Source organism: Apodemus sylvaticus, chromosome 11, assembly GCF_947179515.1.
Source record: "Apodemus sylvaticus chromosome 11, mApoSyl1.1, whole genome shotgun sequence".
Lineage (NCBI taxonomy): Eukaryota > Metazoa > Chordata > Mammalia > Rodentia > Muridae > Apodemus > Apodemus sylvaticus.
Genome location: NC_067482.1, coordinates 19,832,396 through 19,853,890, shown reverse-complemented (window position 1 = coordinate 19,853,890; position 21,495 = coordinate 19,832,396). Strand labels below are relative to the sequence as shown.

Genomic DNA, 21,495 nt, shown 5'->3' with positions numbered 1-21,495 from the left:
CCCATGCCATCCTGAGTCCAGTGTAAAATCCTCCCATGTATTCATGGTATAAAGCTGCCGGGCATATCAGCTACTCTGAGATTTCACATGGGGGGGTGGGGCGGGGGAGGAAACTCTCTTTTCTTTATTATAGCATCAGCCTTAATGTTCTTCTCTTATACAGTTCTAAGGGAAAGAGTTAAAAATTCCACCTCCCACGGTTTCTTAGCATCTTTAAAACTGTGGTTTATCTTGAGAGTTTATCAAGAGCCTCTCCCTAGTATCTTCAGGGAAAGGGTATTGTTTCACTTGATTGGAGGAAAAGATACTTCCCACAAGCAGGGAGGAAACTAGCAAGGAAATCAAGATCAGGCCCCATCTCCTCTTTCACTTTTTTTTTTTTATTGCTATGTGTTCCCAATACAACAAACAGCATCAGTAGTGTACACCTTGATAAAAAGGAACTTTTCAGCTTAGTAGAAAAAAAAAGCACATAGGTAGAAAGTGGAAGGAATATATACATCTTATGGGAGGTGTATGTGTGTAACCATCTTCAGATTCCCTGTGGACCAGATGTGTGTACAGCCAAGCAAACTAGAGAGAATTTCATTCCGGTGAAGTTTTCAAGAGAGAGAGAGAGAGGAGAAGGGACTTTTTAAGGCCCAGGGATGATTTAACTATCAGGAAATCACCTAACTCAACATTTAAAATTCTTGCATGAAGTAGCAGCAATTGTTTCGAGGTATTGAGTCATAGCTTAGGCTGTTGACTTACGATGGGTTATAACATAAAAGGCCTCCCCAGTCTGTGCTTTGAGAGGATAATGCGTCTCTACTTTAGTCTGTGTAATGGATTTCTAGACATGCTTAGAAAATGACTTCAAAAGCATGCTCCCAACACCTTTGTCTTTAAGTGCAATTCAGGAAGTACTCATCACACACCTAAAACATGTTTTGTTTGAAACAGAGCCTCGCTACATGCCCCAGGCTGGCTGCACATTTAACGTAATCCTCCTGCTTCAGCTTCTGAATGAGGGGATGACAGGTGTGCACCACCCACGTCACCAGGTAAATTAGGAATGTTTCTAATTTATTAACAGCTAGCTGAATTCCTGACTATTCTATGCATCCTTGAAGGGGAACAAGTCATTAATTCTGTATAGACTACTTTCAAAAATGTAAATATTTAACACAAGCTTCGCTTGTAACCCCAGTTTCTTGGGAGGTTGTGGCAAGTGGATCACAAGTTCAAGGCCTGCCTAGGCAGCTTAAGGAGATCCTGTATGGGAAACAAAAGGGGACAGAGATGCAGCTCAGAGGCTTAGTACATGCAAGGTCCTGGAGTCAATCAAGTACTGCCAAATTTGTTCTTTTTTTTTTTTTTTAAAGTAAGAATCTGTTGAATTTTAGTTCTGTGAGTTGGCTGTGTGCTTGGTTTAAATTTGTCCCTTCTGCACAGAACATAGCACACACACCTAATGATGTCTCTCTAGTTTACTAAAATGTCATTGATATTAGTGTCAATATTAAAGACATAAAAAGACTATCAAGAAAAAAATCAACTCTTAAAATAAATATCTTCAGATCTGTATCCTATATACAAGTACTATACATCCAGTCCCTGGAGGGAGCATTTCTGGCTTTGTGTGAGCATGTTGGTCACTAACAGAACTGCCAGCATGGTACTGCAGTCCAATGCATTGTGACTGGGAACATTTAGATAAGAACCATGCAGAAAATAAATATCGCAACCATGACAAAGACTCTTCCTTGAACTTGCTCTCAAAGCACTAATGCACTCATGTGTCAGTTCTAGCCTGATGATCCTTTTCTCAGCGATGAAAGAAAGAACACACACAACACATCTGTGATGCTCACAGTATACCAAGTTCAGCTGATAGCACACGGACAGGACATCGCTGAGATGCTTCATACCGCCATGGTGCCCTTTGATGTGATGGCAAGAAGGTTGGGTTTTGTCTTGTGCCGTCTTAGGCACTGCAGCCTGTGTGCACAAACACATGAAGACACCAGTCCTGTTCCCTTTGTTGCGAGAAAGGAAGGCAGTAGATTAAATGAGTCACCTGCACATCTGCAGTGTCAACAGATAACAAATGGCAAACCCTCTTTGTATTGTCAGTAGCTATAATCCAACTTCTTCATCCTGGTCTGCTTTGAAATCAACTCATGGAATGTCACATAAGGCAATACTTAATGACAGGCACCCTAGAACATCCAGAAATGTAAGATAGTAAACAATCATTTGAGAACATCTTTTAAAATAATACTGATTTCTGCAATGTACAGTATTTACATGACAGTTGCAAATTTGCTCATACAGTATTTCTAATATAGATAAATAGGAATACAAGTCTAAGAATTATTTCCAAAAATTTCTTGAAGCGTAAACCACTGGCATTTGTTTGGGTTTTTCTTAACTGTAACTTTTAAAAAACAAATCAGCTGATGTGCACAATTGGCTCTAGTCTCTTCTCTTCCTTAAGAGAGCAACCCTTTCTGTTTCTTCGTTTTTGTTGTTTTTTGGGGGGAGAGTTGTTCCTGGCTGTCCTGGAACTGGTGGCCGCGGCTACCCTCTTGCCTTAAGTTTCCCAACTGCTGGCATTCTAAGGCAGGGGACACTGGCAGCTGGGCTCTTTCCTTCCGAAAACAGTCTTTGGCGCTTTTTCCCAATGGATTCTGGTAAACAAGTCGATGTAGAACAGGAGAAAGATGGAAGCAACTAAAAAGTGAACCAGCACTTCCTGTCCTTCCATGTCCAGAGGACGTGAGTAAACCTTTTGTGGAGAGTACTGCTTTTTAACAAGCTGTATGCACCATGCAGGGAGGAGGCTGTCCAGGATTCCCTTTGACTTCTAGCTCCACTGATCTGCTTTCTCATCTCTTTGAGGCGATTGACCTGGTCGGATGTCTCCTGCTAATACTCTTTGCATCTTTCTTTGGGGTTCTTGTCTGGGGAGAAGCACCTATTGAATCACTGATAGCAGGGGAGGGGTCAGCAGCCGCAGCAGAGGCAGAACGAAGGTGATCAGTCCTTACGGAAGAGGAGGAGGATGGTATTGATACCAGCGCCTTTCTTCCGGCCTGTTGTGCTTTCTTCTGGTGGAACTCGCCACTGGCTTTGCCGTGGGCTGTGAAGGCGGCATCCGCATTGGGGTTCTCCACGGAGGAGATGCTACTGAAGGCTTTCTTCTCAGCACGGGTCCCTGAGTAGTAAGGGAGGAAGGGTGTGGGCATCACTAGGGACCTAGGGAGGTCACTAGGGCCAAAGATAGCATCACTGTGGATTTCAGCAGCTTCTTCAAGGTATGGTGGTGGCAGGGTACCACTGCGCTTGCTACACGACTCACAGCATAACTTGTTATACCCTGGGATGGAGCAGTATCTTGCTAGCACCTCCATTTGACAGAATATGGACTTGTCACCCAAGCATGGCTCATCTGCAAAAACATGAGGGGAAAAATGCATAAACATAAAAGGATCAAAGAAGCAAAATGTATTAACAAATTTAAACAGTAGGATGCATCCACTGCGATGGATGGCTTTTGCTTTTATTTTTAATTTTTAAAGGCAGGACTTCGCTCCATCATCCAGGTGAGCCTCTACAGGGCTGAGATTCTAAGCCTGTCCCACCATACCCTGCTAGACCATGCAGCCCCATGTCTGCAGCACACTTGGCACGATCACTGTTTCACCATCTCCAGCAGAAGCGTCAGATCACTGAGGGGGGAATGCTGTCTTTGAGACAAAATTGAGATGTGTATCTGATTGTAGAAGGAGAAAAATAGCATTGCGTTCATTCTGAAGATGGAGCGAAGCCCATTTTTAATTGCGTAATATAAAGTTTGCCTTTCTAATAATTTGCCTCTACGATGATTCTTTTAATTCACAACTGAAATGAAGAGTAAACACTGCTTCTAAAACCAACTAAATCATTATTAACATTTACCAAAGGAAACAATGACCACTTTGATTAAAATAGAATTTTCTGCCTTGAAAACAAGTTTCATGTTTACTACTGGACATTCTTAGGCCCTCACTAGAAAACAGAAGAGCTCTACAAAACATGTCAACTCCGCTCTAAGCGACTCATATATTTTATATTTAATTTTATGAAACTGACAATGTTTTATGTTTATGCCTATGACCTAGGATATTTATAGAGACAGATGTGGTCCTGTACCATTTAAAAAGTGAAGAATTATGGCACCTAGAGGCCATCATTATGTAAGAACGCACTTCAAGGTGTGAGCCTCTTTTTAAGAGGGTCAGTTGGTGATGCCGACAGCAGGCTACTTTCTTTTTTGGAGCAGACATTCCGTGTTCCCACCCCAAGCTGACTCGCTGCCTTGACAGGCACAAGCCTACTGCATTATATGGAGTGTGAGCACCACATGCTTGCTAAAGTTATAAGCTGGGTGGGGGTGTTGGTGGCTGAGGATTTTAACCTCAAAATACCAGTTCTTTGCTTGTGAACTGTATTTCCTGTCTATCTAATACCAAGAAAACTGCCCTGCCGAAATGCAAATCAAAACAACCCTAAGATTTCACCTTACACCAGTCAGAATGGCTAAGATTAAAAATTCAGGAGACAGCAGGTGTTGGAGAGGGTGTGGAGAAAGAGGAACACTCCTCCACTGCTGGTGGGGTTGCAAATTGGTACAACCACTCTGGAAATCAGTCTGGCGGTTCCTCCGAAAACTGGGCACCTCACTTCCAGAAGATCCTGCTATACCACTCCTGGGCATATATCCAGAGGATTCCCCACCATGTAATAAGGATACATGCTCTACTATGTTCATAGCAGCCCTATTTATAATTGCCAGATGCTGGAAAGAACCCAGGTTTCCCTCAACAGAAGAGTGGATGCAAAAAATGTGGTATATCTACACAATGGAGTACTATTCAGCCATTAGAAACAATGAATTCATGAAATTCTTAGGCAAATGGATGGAGCTAGAGAACATCATACTAAGTGAGGTAACCCAGACTCAAAAGGTGAATCATGGTATGCACTCACTAATAAATAAGTGGATATTAACCTAGAAAACTGGAATACCCAAAACATAATCCACACATCAAATGAGGTACAAGAAGAAAGGAGGAGTGGCCCCTGGTTCTGGACTCAGTGAAACAGAGAACGGGGAAGTGGGAAGGGGTGGGTGGGAGGACAGGGGGAGAGAAGGGGGCTTACGGGACTTTCGGGGAGTGGGGGGGGGGGCTAGGAAAGGGGAAATCATTTGAAATGTAAATAAAAAATATACCAAATAAAAAAAAATGAAAAAAAAAACTGCCCTGCCTATGACTAAGGCTGTAGCCTCTGCTCAGGGAATCTTTCTCGTAGGCATTTGTTTGCCTGCTACTAATGAGAGCATGGGCCCAGGGGCCCAAAAACATCCCCTGGGCATCAAGAAGGGCTGAGATGGGAGCCCTGGCCACTGCAGAGTGACTGACAGCCCAAGTCTCATTAGGTCGAGAATGTGCTTCTGTGTGGAGAACTGAAAGAACCTGAAGAGAAGCTCATGATAATTTTGTAGGCAGAGACGAAAGGCCTTAAAGACAAATGAGTATTATAATCAAATATAAAAATATAACAAGCCAGGCAGTGGCAGCGCACCCCTTTAATCCCAGCACTTGGAAGGCAGGGGCAGGTGGATTTTTGAGTTCAAGGCCAACCTGGTCTACAGAGTGAATTATAGGACAGCCAGGGCTATATAGAGAAACCCTGTCTGGAAAAAACAAACCAATCATGTAACAAAATGAATCAATCCAGTAATGGAAACTTTATAGCTGTCTCACACCACCCCTATGTCATAAGAACTGTGGGAAAGGAGCTGTATGCTGGCTCTCAGAAGGTCATCTGATTGAATCTGAAGTTTGCGACAGGGCTACTCTACCTGTTTAGGTGAAATAGCATGGAAACGTGTGATGTCAGAACTTCCAGAATTGACTTTAGACTTAGAACGCAGGGCAGTAAAGCTCCTGAGACAAACATGGGCACACTGACACAATTATGCAGTCTCCTCCTCAGCACATTGATTTCACATTTTCTCACCCACTACCACCAAAAAGGAGCAAGTAGATTGTGCAGACAGACAGACACAGCGAGTAAAATCAACAGAGTTTACCTAGAAAGCTCGGATAGTAATAACTACATAAAGGAAAATTCATACAGCAACAGAAGTTTTAGAGTCTAATTAGGTATTTTGTTGTTGTTGTTTGTTTTGTTTGAGTTTCTACATTGAAAACCACTTTCCAAAGGAAATAGTTAAATAAAGAAGTCCTATGTCTCCCCCTGGTGGCCATGTTGGATCTTACCATTTCTTAGTCCTTTTTTCTTTCATTTAAAAGCTTAGTTTTATTTTAAAAATTAATTACAATAATTATTGTATAAGAAAAATAAAATGCAGCTGTATAGTTACAGAAAATATATGAAAATATTCAACAGCAAATTAGGACTACAAGGGACCCAGTGTAATCAGTATCCATAAAATATATGGCAAATATTAACTAAATGGTGAAACTTTTAGAAAATTTTGACTTTTATTTATTATTTTTCATCTTATTATCATTTTACTTTTTTATTATTTAAAACAGTTTTTAAATTTAGGTATATTTTGGTCATAATCTTCTCCTACCCCAAGTCCTTCCAGAGTCTCACATTGCAACGTTAAGTTCTTTTCAAAAAAGAAAAGAAACAAAACCCAATACAACAACAAAAAAACCCCAAACCAAGAAAACAAACTAACCTCCCTACATACAAACAAGCTAAAAAGCAAAGAATCTACTAAGTGTAACCAAATAAAAAGCCCACACCACCACCACCACCACCACCAACAACAACAACAACAACAACAAAACTACTCCTGAACATGAGGCCTATCCTTGAGTAGTTGATTACTTCTCTCTTTCAGCACGTGTAAGTGACAGACAATTCAATTGTCAACCTTTACCCCAGTGTGTTGTGGTTTTTGGTCTAATACTTGTATTTTTTTTTATGTCTACCATTTTTTTATTCAATATATTCTTTATTTACATTTCAAATGATTTCCCCTTTCCTTGATCCCATAAGCCCTCTTCCCTTCTCCTGTTCCCCCATCCACCCCTTCCCACTTCCCAGTCCTGGGATTCCCCTTCACTGCTTCACTGAGTCTTTCCAGAACCAGGGGCCACTTCTTCCTTCTTGGGCATCATTTGATATGTGCATTATGTCTTGGGTATGCCAAGCTTCTAGGCTAATATCTGCTTATCAGTGAGTGCATACCATGAGTATTCTTTTGAGACTGGGTTACCTCACTTAGAATGATGTTATTTGGAACCCCCAAATAGCAAGAGAATCCACAGGTAAAATGGCGAGGGTCCCTGCCCCAAGTTGGTTTTGATTGGTGCATAAAGTTGGTGGCGGCCAATGACTGGACAGAGGCGGGGCTTTGGGGATTCCCGGGCAGGGGAGTGAGGGAGGAGGAAGGACAGAGCCTTGCAGTGGAGGAAGAAGGATGCATCAGGCCTGACAGCTGCAGAAGAGAGCGCACAGCCATCATAGAAGAGATCATGGCCCAGCAGGGCTGCGGGTCTGCATCCAGGGCAGCCAAGATGGAACATAGGCTTTAGTAGGTGATGAACATATTAGCCACATGGAGGTTAGAAAGTGGCCCAGACATTGAGCTGTTTAAGGTATATTAAGGGGTGTGTGTGTGTGTGTGTGTGTGTGTGCGCGTGTGTGTTTCATTCACCTAGAACACTGGGGTGAGTTTCAAGGAAAGTGCCACTACCGCCACCACCAGGACAATCTGAGAAGAGTTTGTTGGGTTCTACTACCCCTAGTGGCTAATTCATTCATCCATTCAAAAATATAGGTAACAAAATAAGTGTAGTGGTACGAAACAAAAACTATCACAGAAGTTGGCCAAAACAACTTACGTTGAAGGAAAAGCGCCCAGGAGAAGGGATGTGAGGGTGACCTGGCTGTGACATCTGTCACCCGACTCACCACCAAGGTTAATGTGGCTGATCCCCTGGCTAACTGACCCGCTTCCCCCCTCACCCCTCCACGTGACTCCCTCTCTCTCTGGCTAGCTGCACTCTTGGTCAAAGAGGCTGACCTTCCCCAGCAGAGGAGGAGCGGTCTTTTGCCATGTGCTTCCCTGTTAGAATCCTCCAAACATGCTCTGCAGGTTTTGCCATTTTAAATACAGTTGTTTACAATACTTAAAGACTGGAGGCCTAAAATGTCCAAAATACAAAGCTATCTGAAGAAGTTGTCAAGTTTCCTACCAAAAAAAGTGTGTGTGGGAGGATATGAGAGTTTAATATTACTTATGGGTTTAGATGCAGAGAAATAAAAATCCTTTCAGTCTTGAGTTTTACCAGAGCGTGCACCCATGAGGGTAAAAAAAGAGGTGCAACAGTAAGGAGATGAGCAGATAGATATCAGGTGCCTTCCTAATTGCTATCTGCCTTATCCTGTGGAACCCGGTCTCTGCCTCCCCTGAGCTGTGACTACAGGTATGCGCCTCCATCAGGAGTGCCTAGGGCCTGAACTCAGGTCTGCATACTCCTGCAGCAAGCACGTTACCCGCCGAGTCAGCTCCCCAGTTCAGATTTTAAATAAATAAATAAATAAATAAATAAATAAATAAATATTCTAATTAAAATATTTTAAATAAATAAACATTCTACTTTCAAACTACAACTAGTTGGGTCACTCAGGCAACTGCTTGATTTTGGCATGTATACAAGGCATCTGTTTTGAAGTCAGAAGTCATCCTATATACCAGGTGTCTATTTTGGAATCACACTTTATACGTATGGGCAGTTATTAGAAAGGATCTTAAGGTCAAGTCACAATTAATTTCTGTATGCCTAAATAATTGTAATAATGCATCTCAAAGCCTGCTATAATAATCTAACTATAATTCTGCAAGATTATAAAGGTAAATTGTAGAGAAACACAAAGTAGTCCCCAGCAGAAGCTCACACTGAAAGAAGCTATACATATTTGACACAGCTCCACCCAGTATCCCCAGTGTACTGGTAATGGTAACTCAGTGATGCTGGCCCTATTTCAAAGAGCATTCTCAGACTATTATTTCCAAAGGTATCTTCATTTGACGATTTCTTGGTAAGCAAATGCAAATTCCAGACCTTATGCTGAAAGGAATTTCTGCTCTCTAAGGTTCAACAATATCACAATGTTAAGAACTATTAGAGACGCGCTTACCATTACAGGGAGGCAGCTGGCAGGCTCTGACGGACTCGGGCTTTTCTCCATCACAGTGGTCTCCAGCCCTACAGAGAACCTGTCTCACCTCTGTTCCCTCACCGCAGGTCACGGAACACTACAGAGACAAAGGCTGCAATTACAGATGTTGACTCTACAGAGCCAAGGCCCATGAGTGCTCCCAGGATCTCTACCCCTACAACACACACACCACAAACCACGTGTAACTCTCGAGTTCTCTCTCTATGGAGGAGACACTGCACAGACATTCTGAGGCCAGATAACCCTGGATTCATACATTGGCTTTCTTGCCAGGTCCTGGTAAGCAGCCCCCAACTCCTTTCTTTTTCTGACAGAGTAGAATTTGCTGACAAGAACTTCCAAATGAAGCTGAGAAACTTCTGTACTGTTGAGACAGGCTGGGCTGGGAGAGACTCAGTTCCAGGTCCCTAAGGGAAATGGGCATCTCTCCATATTATCCCGTGTGGATGACTGGTCCTTTCTCCTGTACCTGCTTTTGGTGTTCCGTCTTTCTATAAGCCCTCTCTTATTTTGAGTTCTTAGAAATATCAAGAACAGCTAGTATTGCAGACAATAAAACAATGATCTGGCCAGTCACCAGATTCCATTTGAGCCCAGGCTGTGGCTATGCACTGAGGAAGCAAGGCGCAGTGCCACTGGAAGGAGGGCAAGATCAGTGTAAGACACGCTTCACAAAGCTCTGTCCGGAGTAAGAGCTACTCTGGCCCCTGTCCTTTAAAGGCAGAGGAAACCTTGGTAGAAGGGATCACAAGGTGGTATATGGTGGTAAGCCTTGGTGTAGGGGGAAGATATGGTTAGACCAGAACCAGGGACAAATTAAGTCATATGAAGGAGCAGACTTGAACAAGCATGGTTTAGAACACAGAAATTTTACTTTACCAGCTAGAATGAGGATAGAGTAAGAGGGGTGGGGGTGGGGGGTAAATAGGGGTTTACTGATGCCTAGGGTCTTGCATTCTGTGGTAGATTGGAACTTATATAAAAGGAAGTCGCCTTGATCTCAGAAGATTCAAAGACCTCTCAGATGCCCCTGTCTCACCAAACACCTAACCACAGTTCATCCCTACCACCTATTGATAACCAACCACAAACGCCATCTGAAAGTATTGATTTTTCCTAAGCTCTTCACACACTCTCTGCATGCTAACAAACACCTCACCTCATTCCAGGGCCCTGTTTTCCACTGGGCTGGGCAGGGCATTCTGTTACAGGGCCTGCGGCTCTCCGGGCGGTCTCCCAGGCAGTACTTGCTGTGCACGGAGCGGTTGGTGCCATCCTGGAGTGGCTGGAGGCAGCGCACAGTGCGCAGCTGGTACCCAGCGCTGCCGCAGCTTCTGCTGCAGTGTTCCCATTCCTCGGCTGCCCAGCTGTGGGAGCAAGAGGGAGCAGTGAAGCAGACAGCGGGCATCCCCTCAGTGCCATGCCTGGGCATGTCCCGTCTTCCCAACTTTCTCACAAGGGACCCAGCCCTCTGCTTTTCTACAACAGAAGGGTTTGGCTAGCACAGTCTTATTCATGCAATATTAACCTCACTTACCATTTCAATATTCTAGCTGTCACTATTATTGAACCTTAGTGAGCCTGAGAGAAAGGTCACACATGCAGGCCTTTTCTTTTTATTTGATATATTTTTTATTTACATTTCAAATGATTTCCCCTTTTCTGGCTCCCCACTCCCAAAAGTCCAATAAGCCCTCCCTTTTCCCTCCCCCATCCACCCCTTCCCACTTCCCTGTTCTAATATTCCCCTATACTGCTACACTGAGTCTTTCCAGAACCAGGGTCCACTCCTCCATTCTTCTTGTACATCATTTGATATGTGGATTATGTTTTGGGTATTCAAAGTTTCTAGGCTAATATCCACTTATCAGCGTGTGCATACCATGATTGATCTTTTGAGACTGGGTTACCTCACTTAGTATGATGTTCTCCAGCTCCATCCATTTGTCTAAGAATTTCATGAATTCATTGTTTCTAATGGCTGAATAGTACTCCATTGTATAAATATATCACATTTTTTGTATCCATTCCTCTGCTGAGGGACACCTGGATTCTTTCCAGCTTCTGGCTACTACCAATAGGGCTGCTATGAACATGGTGGACTCAGGCCTTTTCGTAAATGCACCTAATAATGCAATTAATGATCAAAGCTACCTCCTGTGGAACTTTCCCAAATTCTAATGTCACCGACGGTAGGTTAATGCTGAGTCAGCTGTGATTACAGTTCTCTCATAAGACATGTCTGTTTAACTGGAGTCGCATTTGAGGCCTTCACAGATGAGCATAATTCCTTGCTCTAAATACCATATTTCATTTTAACAGACTAGGTCAGTCATAAACTACAAAAAGCAAAACGTATTAAGGTATTGATATTCTTCTATGTTAGGACTTCATAGTTACAGAAGGATCAAATAACCTGTACGCCTCGAATATGTGCTGACTGACTCACCAGAGTGAAGAAGGAAAATTCTGACAAAAACTCAAGAAATCCATGGCCCACAGGTGGCATGTAAGAGAGCAGACACCATTGAAGTAGGGAGCAAGGTGGCAGTGGACAGAAGGGACCGTGAGGTGACAAAGGACTCCCTCAGCTGCCTTCAGAGAATCTGGTTGGCTGATCTACCAAGAAGCATAATCCATGTAGCTAACTGCTGCAAGATATTTCCTATCCATTCACATTGAGGCAGTGAGAGGCCAGGGATTGGAGGGGAGAGAGGAGGAGGAGCTAAGAGAGTGAGGGGGGGGAGGGAGAGAGAGAGAGAGAGAGAGAGAGAGAGAGAGAGAGAGAGAGGGAGAGGGTGAGGGAGAGGGAGAGGGAGGCAGGCAATGAGAGGCCAGGGATTGGATTGGAGGAGAGAGGAGGAAGAGGAGCTAAGAGTGAGGGGCGGGGAGAGAGGCAATGAGAGGCCAGGGATTGGAGGGGAGAGAGGAGGAGGAGCTAAGAGAGTGGGGGGGCGGGGAGAGGCTCAGTGGACAGATGAGCAGAGAAGGAGGTGTGGATATCCAGATGGCTTCAGACATATTTCTGATGTTTTAGAGAGGTTAGAAATATCAGGATAAGACTTTATCATTGTAAATTGGCATTATGTAATTATATTTGGTTAACTATTTAAGATTAAGAGTCATGCTTTACCGGATACTTGGAAGGAGTGGGTGCTGGACCCGCCGGGACTTGGTGCAGAGGCTTGGTGGGGTGGTACTCTTCATTAATTAATTATTACCCATACAGTTAACGACAGTGCGGTATGCATTTCAAAGCTGTGAGGTCATTTACGAGTGCACATCACACGGAAGAATCAAATGCCCAAGTGTTTATATATTAATTACCTTGATTTTAACATGATCAATATACATTTGTGTACCATAAGTGTAATTACTTGCTGTTTAAGTCTTCAAGTACATTAGAAAAGATGCTCATGCTGGTCCCTTTCATCACTGGGATGTTGCCTTCTGATGACAACAAGGTTTTAAGAACTTAGAAAGATAAGAAAATTACGTCCTATAGAACTCTGAATCAAAATGACCACTAATTTTCAATAACCCAGGACTCTAGCCAAGAAAAGGACAAATAATTGAAGATTCTGGGGGAAAGCAGAAATATCTACCTACATGTGTGTCTCCCAGAACTCAAAAGTGAGACCAGAAGCAAGACATGTCTTGTAATTGTACTTTAACTTCTTAGATACTGTCCCTATGTATCTACAGTTAATTATACACACACACACACACACACACACACATATATATACATATATATATATATGTATATATATCCATATATATCCTTGTTATGTTCCTGAAGAGACTAGTACCTCTTGCAATGGAAGAATGAGCCAAGAATAAGATGTAATTGGGTCAGGACACCCAGAGAGAAAGGTATGTGAAAGCCAGTCTGAGACAGAACTCGGAAACTAATAGAATACCTGAGTGTTTAATATTTAGATGTGATTGGTCTTCAAGACAAATAGGAAGCTATATTCTGCTCTTACAGTATGTGTTACCTGTTGAGACACATGTGACACTAACCCCAGATATCCCTGTCAGTAAAAGAAGTCCATATTGTTAAAACCAAGAAAGAAAAAGTTAAGTGTGGTCTATAGAGAGGGTCAAGGAATGCTCTATCTTTAGAAGAAACTCTACATTTAATATGTAACCTGTCACTTGCTCAAAGATTCAATGAGTAGATGGCAACACTTGGATGAAAATGGGTAATAATCAAACATTAAAATAAACAAAGCAGCTAAAAATATGTTTGGCTTCAGGAGTAGGGATATAGGGAAGAGCAGGGGACCACACCTTTTACTCCTTGCCCTTGAGATAAGATTGCCTACTTAAAGAGGTAAATGCAAACTCTTTGAATTTAACAGAGCAGCTAAAGGCATTCATTCCCACCCCCAGCATGGCAGCAGGGCCTCGTGATTCAGTGCTTACAGGGGGTGCGTGCACTCCTGAATGTTGCACATCCGTCTGATGGGTTTTGGCTTTTTATTGACCTCACAGAAGCTGCGGTGAACCATTTTACTGTCGCTTTTCCTTCGGCATCCATACTTTGTATACTGGAATCCTGGATCAGAAAGTAAACATTGTTTAGGCACTTACTAATGGCAAACATTTGAATATTCGTGAATGCATTCCTTTAGTAAACATCTGCATATGCATAATGTGTCGGGTACTCTAAGAGGTGTTACCATTTAGAAGTGAGTAGAAATGAGTTTAAAATTAAAAGGCCCACTTTCTCAGAACTTATGTTTAGTAAATACTAAAACTGTTAAGCGGTGCCTGTGAGCTTGTGGGTGAATGAGATAGAAGGCTCACGCTGATGAGTGAGCGTAGGTTAGGTAACCACTGATCAAAGATGACTACCATGGGCTCTTACAGTGCTCAGTGATGAACTGTCTGCAGGGGCAGAAACGAACACACAGGAGAGGCCACTAGCTTAGCTGATGGGAAGGGACAAGGAAGTTCTACAGACCAACCCCTCCTTAAGCAGAACAGTGGAGCTAAAACTGTCACATCCAGGAAGGAATGGGGGGAGAGGTTGTGTACTTCCAGTGGGTGGAGAACATGTCTGTGTGTGTAGGGGAGGAAGATAAGAAAGCATCACATCTACAAAGTCATGAGCCCCAGACGGGCATTTGGACCTGGAGGTCATCATTTTGATATTTGTGAAAACAAACAAACCCCTTTAGGGGTTTGTGAAAACATCAAAACCCCTTTAGGAATTGAAAACTTCATAGCCCATATAAAAAGTCGTAAGGAAACTGAGTATCTATAGGAATTTAGATTAATCATCTCATTTACTGTCCAAATTAGAGCTTGCTATACATGCATGTTTTCCAGGATGCAGACCTCTGGATCCTTCCCACTTAAACATTTCACATTAGTACAAAATAATTCTTAAGAAGATAATATGCAGACAATATTCAAAACCTGACACTGTCCCTGTAAAGTTCCTCCCAGCAAGGCTTTACCATCAGGGACCATGTGGTTCACCTAACATCCAAGTCTCCTTGGCTTCCACTGACAGGAACAATTTCCTAAACTCCATCTCAATAGCATTTATTATTCTTGAAATGTCTGAGCCAGCTGTTTTGTGCAATGCCATTGCAATATGCCTTGCTTAATGATCCCTAATGGTGAGACTCAGCTTATTAATTCTCTACAAGAACATTCAAATGAAATCAGTACCTATCTTGCAATGGGGAATGAAGTGCCATTCTTAAAATCCCCAAGCATGTTATGCCCTTTCCAGAAACATGATAGAAATAGTCTGGACATTAATTAAATTTGATTTACCCAGAATTCTCTACTATGAATTTTTTCTGTTTATTATTCAGAATTTAATTAGATAGTGATTACTGTAACTATTCTGCTTGTTGGGGTGAATTCTGTTATTGCCTGTTTAATACTAGAATATTTGTTGTGCAGAACCAGACAAACAGAATAATAAAAATGGGGTCCATCTCATGGATCTGGTCTGGAGATACAAGAGAAGAAATTCAGTATAGCAAGGCAGTGTGGTACTCAGCTAAGCTGGTCTGAATCCTATGTTTTTGGAAGAACCATTTGCCGTCCTTGTGTTTCAGTTTCACCATCAGTATAATGAAGATTAAAAATAGTACTGACATTATAAGCTGTTGTGAGTACGGACACAGATACACAAAGCATTCAGTAGAGCAGTAGCATCTAAAACACAGCATAATTAGGTATATAAATGGATGTAATTAACTGTGCTTTTGCTAGCACAAACAGAAAAGATGCACATCCACATGGACAGCAAGACAGAGAAGAGGCAGCAGCTCAGTCAATTGGATTGGAAGAAGTTTTAGGTTTTGGGAAAAGTGATTAAGGTGTTACCCCTGTGCTGGGGTTGGCCTGGCGGTGCTATGTATTCACATGCTGAATTCTGGCCCCCGAGATCTGCTTATGATCCTATGAGCACATTCTCATGGAGACCCAAGGATGATGTTAAACGTTGGTTGCTCCTCCTCTCTGACTGGTTACATAAAGAAGCTACGGCCAATGACCGGAGAATAGAGGTAGGCAGGGTTTTGATGACCAGGTTGGGGGTTCACAGGTAGGTACCACTAGAAAGAGGGAGGAGAAGAAGACAGGAGAGGAGGAGGCTGCCCTGAGAAGCGATGGGCCAGGGGCATGTGGCCAGGAGAAGTGCATCCTGAACACAGGCTGATGAACCGAAAGGTAACTGGGGGGAGACTCAGACAGAAGTACTCGGGGAGCTCAGTGGGGAATTCGCCAGTATAGCTTATAAAAATAGACTAGGAATAATTTGCCCAGTAATCATGCTAATGCTGAATAAATAAATCCAGTAGGCCTCAATCTCCATTATTGGAAGGCTGACAGGGTCATATTAAGAACTATTGAGTTAATTAATAACTTTTAAAGCAATACTACTCTATTGAACAAAAGATGTGAACCTTAGAGTAAAGAGTGGGGGGGGGATGTTAGATCCTCCATTGATTTAAGTAAGTGGTTCTCAACATGTGGGGTCATGACCCCTTTGTGGGGTGGGGTCAAACAACCCTTTCACAAGGGTTGTCTAAGTGCTCAGGAAACACAGATGTTTACATTATGATTCATAATGATAGCAAAATTACAGTTGTGAAGTAGAGTATAGAGAGTGACAAACTGCTTTGAAAATGGCTGCAGCTGCTACCTCCGCCACAGGGTTCGGAGCACTGAGACCAGCTCTTCAATGCCCACTCGAAGGTATCCAGCTCCTCCTGGATGACGTTGTTGCTGTTGATTGTTGGCACCGAGTCTTCATGGATGATGTACTTGTAAGTCAGGCTGGAGCGTGTGTCATTCTCCTGAGGTATGATCTAACAAACATGTGAGATATGTAATCAATGCATATTATACAAACATATTATCATACATACAATACAAACTGGAGGTTTCCCTATGACCGTACGCATCTCAGAACATTGATACTTTCAAAGCTGGCAAACATTTTAGGTAGTTCTTAGAATGCTCTTGTGGTTGAGTGCAATGTTAAAGGAAAAAAATATAAACATATAAACATTAGAAAAAAATGATATAAAATATGTGAAGAGTAAAATTTATATTATCAAAATTACTGTTTTCTATAAGTTACCTTAAATGATACCATCTGGTCAGTGCATTTTAAAGTTCTTTATAATACACTGCTTTATGATAATGACCACATCCCTTCCCGGAAAAAAAAATGGAAAAAAGACACAGAAACAACAAGCTCATTCATGACTCTATAGAGCAAGAGAAAAAACGAACTAACTCTTATCATTTTGGGATATTCCCTAAAGACAATGCCATCATGTATCTCTGTAGGAACACAGACTGTATCGATCAATGAATATTTGCACCTTTATGGAGCCTTTGAACGTTTTTCAGAACTAACTCTAAAGGTTTCTGTGCCCTTTAACTTTTAAATACTCCATTTATCACTACATATAATTTCCTTCTTTTAATTAACAAGAAAGAGACTATTTTAAGTGTATATTTCCCTAATTTAAGATGTTCTAGTTCTTTGTCTATTGTGCATTAATTGTACAATTACACTTGTACAATCATTGTCCATCCTCCCTCGGTGTCCCAGTGGTCTGGGACCTACTTTTAGCTATACCATCCTCAGATACTATAGAACATGCATTTGTTTGTTTAATGTGTTAGGGAACTTTTCATGCAGTATCAGAAAATGAATTTTGACATATTATGTGCAAAAATAACTTAGTTTATACAAAATAGAGTATAAATGATTCATAAACCTAAGCGAATGTAAAACCTTTAAAAAAATAAGAGAAATGTTTTGATGTTATATTGTGCAAAACATTCTTCCATAACACCTTGTTGAGGATTGGTCTAGTGCTGTTAAGTATTCAAATCTTAAATACTGGACTGCAAGTTGTGGTTGCCCAATAAGTACATCCTCATGTATGAAAGCGATACTATGTACATTTCTCCCCAATTTAAAACAATTGGTTAAATAAAGGTGGATATAGAGGTAGGCAGGGTTTTTTACTGGAGAAAATAGAGGTAGGCAGGGTTTCAGTTACTGGGCTTGGGGGAGGGTGCACTTAGGGACTATGAGAGGAGAGACAGAGGGAGGAGGAGAAAGAAGAGAGAACAGGAGGTCTCTATTAGATGTGGCCTCTGTTAGATATTAGGAATGCATGGCCGAGTGAAATGCCTGCCCCAAGTCACCTACAGGCTGATTGAGCAGAAGTAACTCAGGCAAGACTCATGGGTACTTGAGTGTGCTTGGTGGGGAAAGGCAGTGCTGGGCAGCCTGGGACAGCTTGCTGCACCCTCAGGATGGGAGACAGCTGCTGGAATCAGACATGAAAGGCTGAAATGGTTACATTGAGATCCCATCCATACAAATCAAACTGGCTATTAGCAAGATAAAAAGGACAATAGATATGGTAAAGATATGCAAAAGAGGAATTTTGTACACCACTGTTCACCACTACAGAGGTTTTGCTTATACATATGTATGTATGTATGTATGTGTATATATATACACACACATCTATATATACATATACATCATATACATATACAGCACTACCATATGACCCAGGTATATGTGTATATACTGAAATGAATCTAACCACAGAGATTCCTGCATACCCATGTTTTCTGCAGCATTACCCACAGTATGAAACTAACCTAGATGCCCATCCACAGATGACCAGGGAAGGAACTGTGGCACATCTGAGACTGGGGTTTTATCCAGCCATAAAGAATGAACTTACAGTATTTTCAGAAAAGTATGTGGAAGTGAGCATGCTCAGTGAAGCAAGCCCGCCTCGGAATACAAACACTGAATACTTGCTTCTCATTTCTCAAATGCAGGGATATTGTTGTGCATGAATGACGCAGACGCAGAGGGGGAAGATGAGGGGTGAAGTTTCCAGAGGGAATAGGGGAGCAAGACAGTGTGCGTGGTGGGGAAAAGGTCATCAAATGCAGCATGTCTAGTCCCCAAATAGACGCATATCTGTAACACGACTGCAGAAGAGCAGACTATAGCAGAAAGGCACCAGCCAGAGGAAGAAGCGAGCAAGGGTAGTGGGGGTGGATACGAGCAAAATACAACAGCATGTAAAATCATAATGGAACTGATTCTTCCTCACATTAGTTAAAATCAGTCCTGTAAAATCCTCAAATAATAGCTACGGAAAACCGACACACCTCATTCAGAGTTCTCACACAAATGAGACTCTCTTCATAAATAATGAGGTCCAGTAGACAAAGGTTCCGTCACCTCGGGAAACACACTTCCTCTTTATGAACTCCTTAGTGACCTAAGTCTTCAGAGGAGTCGGGGACCTGAGAACTTCAAAGCTTTCTAACAGTTTAGACAGCTTTTACACTTTTAATAGTTTCAGTTGTAGCTGAAACGAAACCTTCAGAAGTTCTGGAACATAGCAGTCTCTTCACAAGGTTCTTGCTCATTTGTTTCTGTCTTGCTTTCTGCAATTATGTTACAGTTTTAGACTGTTCAGTCCCACCTAGAGGCGGCCTGCTCCTATTCGTTATGAAGCAGCACCCCCCATCAGCTGGATCTCCACAGCACCCATGGCTATAAGGAACTTTCCACTGCTTCCCACAAGAGTTCTTAGAGCAGATTCCCCAGGGACTGCTGAGTGTGTCTCCTAGACAGGCAGACCCTCCCCTCAGGGCTGTGGCCACACCTAGAACCTTCCACCAAGTGAGCTCAATTGTGCTTGCACTGCAGATGGCCAGGGCCTCTCACTGATCATCTCTCAACTCCCTGATGGACACTTCTCTAATAATTAACACAATCTGCATATAAGCAATGACTTCTCTACACTGTATCTCCTCAAAGTTGCCAAAACAAGGACAGTCATCTAAAATAGCAGATATTCACGCTTTTCTGGTTAAATTTTGGTATTTTCTGGTACATTTTTAGGTCAAAACCAGCTGATACAGAATTCTTGATTCTAGATATTCATTGTATATCATAAATAACATGTTTATGCAGTAAGTAAGTATAAAGATAAAGACATCTTGAAATCAAATCACAAAACTGTTAATACCCTAATTCTATACTTCTTGCGGATATGAATATCTGGCACTTTGGATAATTTGAAAACTGCTGAAAGAATTCATTCATAATATATTCATACACTGCGGAAGTAAGTTCTCCACACAGAAGGCAAATAATAGTGGATCAAAAGGTACATCAAAAATGCTAAGCTCATGACTATAAAGATCTACTTTTTGTTTCTGTTGCCCTTACCTGGCCATTCAAGAACAATGTCACACCTTTAAACTATGAGTTATATGAGAATGGTTCATACGGAACAGGGAGAAATAAATAGAATTAATTACAAAAAGAATCAAGGAAATAGGCAGTCAGATATTGTAGCTAGGCGTGTTTTCAGGTAAGTTAAATTACAAAATCATAAGCAAAAGCCAACCATGTAGCACAGTGCATGGTACATACCAGGACAATCACGGGGTCATGGAGCGGCCCATCTGTGTGGAGAGTTTCGATGTCATCTTCAATGTTGTAATCCCATTCCACACCGAGATCTATGAAGGTCCGAGACTTGGCTTGCTCCCCTTTGCCATTTAAAATGTAGTGACCTGTCGCTTGGTTCTTGATGGCTAAGTGAAAGGGAACGCATGATGGGCACACGGTTGTCATATGCAGTGTTGTCATAGCAAGTGTGCCCCGTTTTATTAATAAAGACCAGTGACTCTTCTTCCTTATTAGTATCAAGCAGTCAAAATGAATGTTAGTTTGAATTGTTTCCCCATTCCCTTCTTTAGGCATGTAAACCATTGAGAAGCATTCCTACTGAGTTAATAGATAAAGTGGATACAGAATAATGTTTGCAAATATTCCCATTTGGAAACATTGTCAAAGATATTAGCAGATTCTAACTCACTCATCCCATATATTTCCCTGGAAGGTGGAACCATTTTGGATATAACAGATATTTTGTTTATTAACATAAACTCTCTCTTTAAATAATGATACAAATTGTTAGCCACCCTAAAGAGCTGAACTGGTTTCCAGGCAAATAATTTTTCTGATGATAGAAAGATTGCAGGTCACTCAGAAATTGATATTGTTATAAAAGGGTTTTATTATTAATAGATTTTAATGGTATTACAGATCTACTGTTATTATAATATATAATACTTTTCTAGTGGGAAAAATAATAGATTAGATTTACAACTTGGAAGTGCCTATCAGTAAGTGAGAAAACATTTAACATTTCTAACATCACAAAAAACATATTTAGTTAAAACCACTTGTTTTATATTTATTTCTCTGAAGCTTTAAAGATAATTATTCCAGGAATAATCTGAACTCTAGGTTGAAGAATAGGATTGTAAAAACTAGCCAAAGAACTATGGGCAAATGCTGGTTTGTTATGCCATCTTCTGATAACTATAATTTAAATAGCTCTACAACCACTAAAACATGAGAATGAAAACCAGTTTGTTACAAAATGTCCTAGACCTGGTGGCTAATTTTCAGATATCTTAGTGTGCGAATAGAGTGCCCAGGCCTTAGTCATGATTACACTTTTGAATATATTTAAAACCAAACTGCTACAGTATTGGGCATCCCATATTATTCTCCCGTACGAGAGAAAAACAATCTGCTTTGCATTTGTCTGTGCCAGTCAAAAACTGAGAACTTCCAGATACTAGGAAAACTTCACATTGGAATAGCAAAATTTTTCTGCGGCA

At 41.6% G+C, this 21,495-nt stretch overlaps 1 protein-coding gene across 1 annotated transcript in view; it reads right to left on the bottom strand.

Moving 5' to 3' along the window:
• Positions 1-359: 359 nt before the first annotated feature.
• Adamts3 (ADAM metallopeptidase with thrombospondin type 1 motif 3) overlaps positions 360-21,495 on the bottom strand; it is a 218,505-nt gene continuing 197,369 nt past the window's right edge. Inside the window, exons 17-22 of the mRNA XM_052198959.1 lie at positions 20,234-20,397; positions 16,436-16,601; positions 13,690-13,822; positions 10,418-10,625; positions 9,217-9,334; positions 360-3,436 (exon numbers count right to left, since the gene is read on the bottom strand). Coding sequence (XP_052054919.1) covers positions 2,874-3,436; positions 9,217-9,334; positions 10,418-10,625; positions 13,690-13,822; positions 16,436-16,601; positions 20,234-20,397 — 1,352 coding nt within the window. The 3' untranslated portion in view covers positions 360-2,873. The remainder of the gene's footprint in view (positions 3,437-9,216; positions 9,335-10,417; positions 10,626-13,689; positions 13,823-16,435; positions 16,602-20,233; positions 20,398-21,495) is intronic.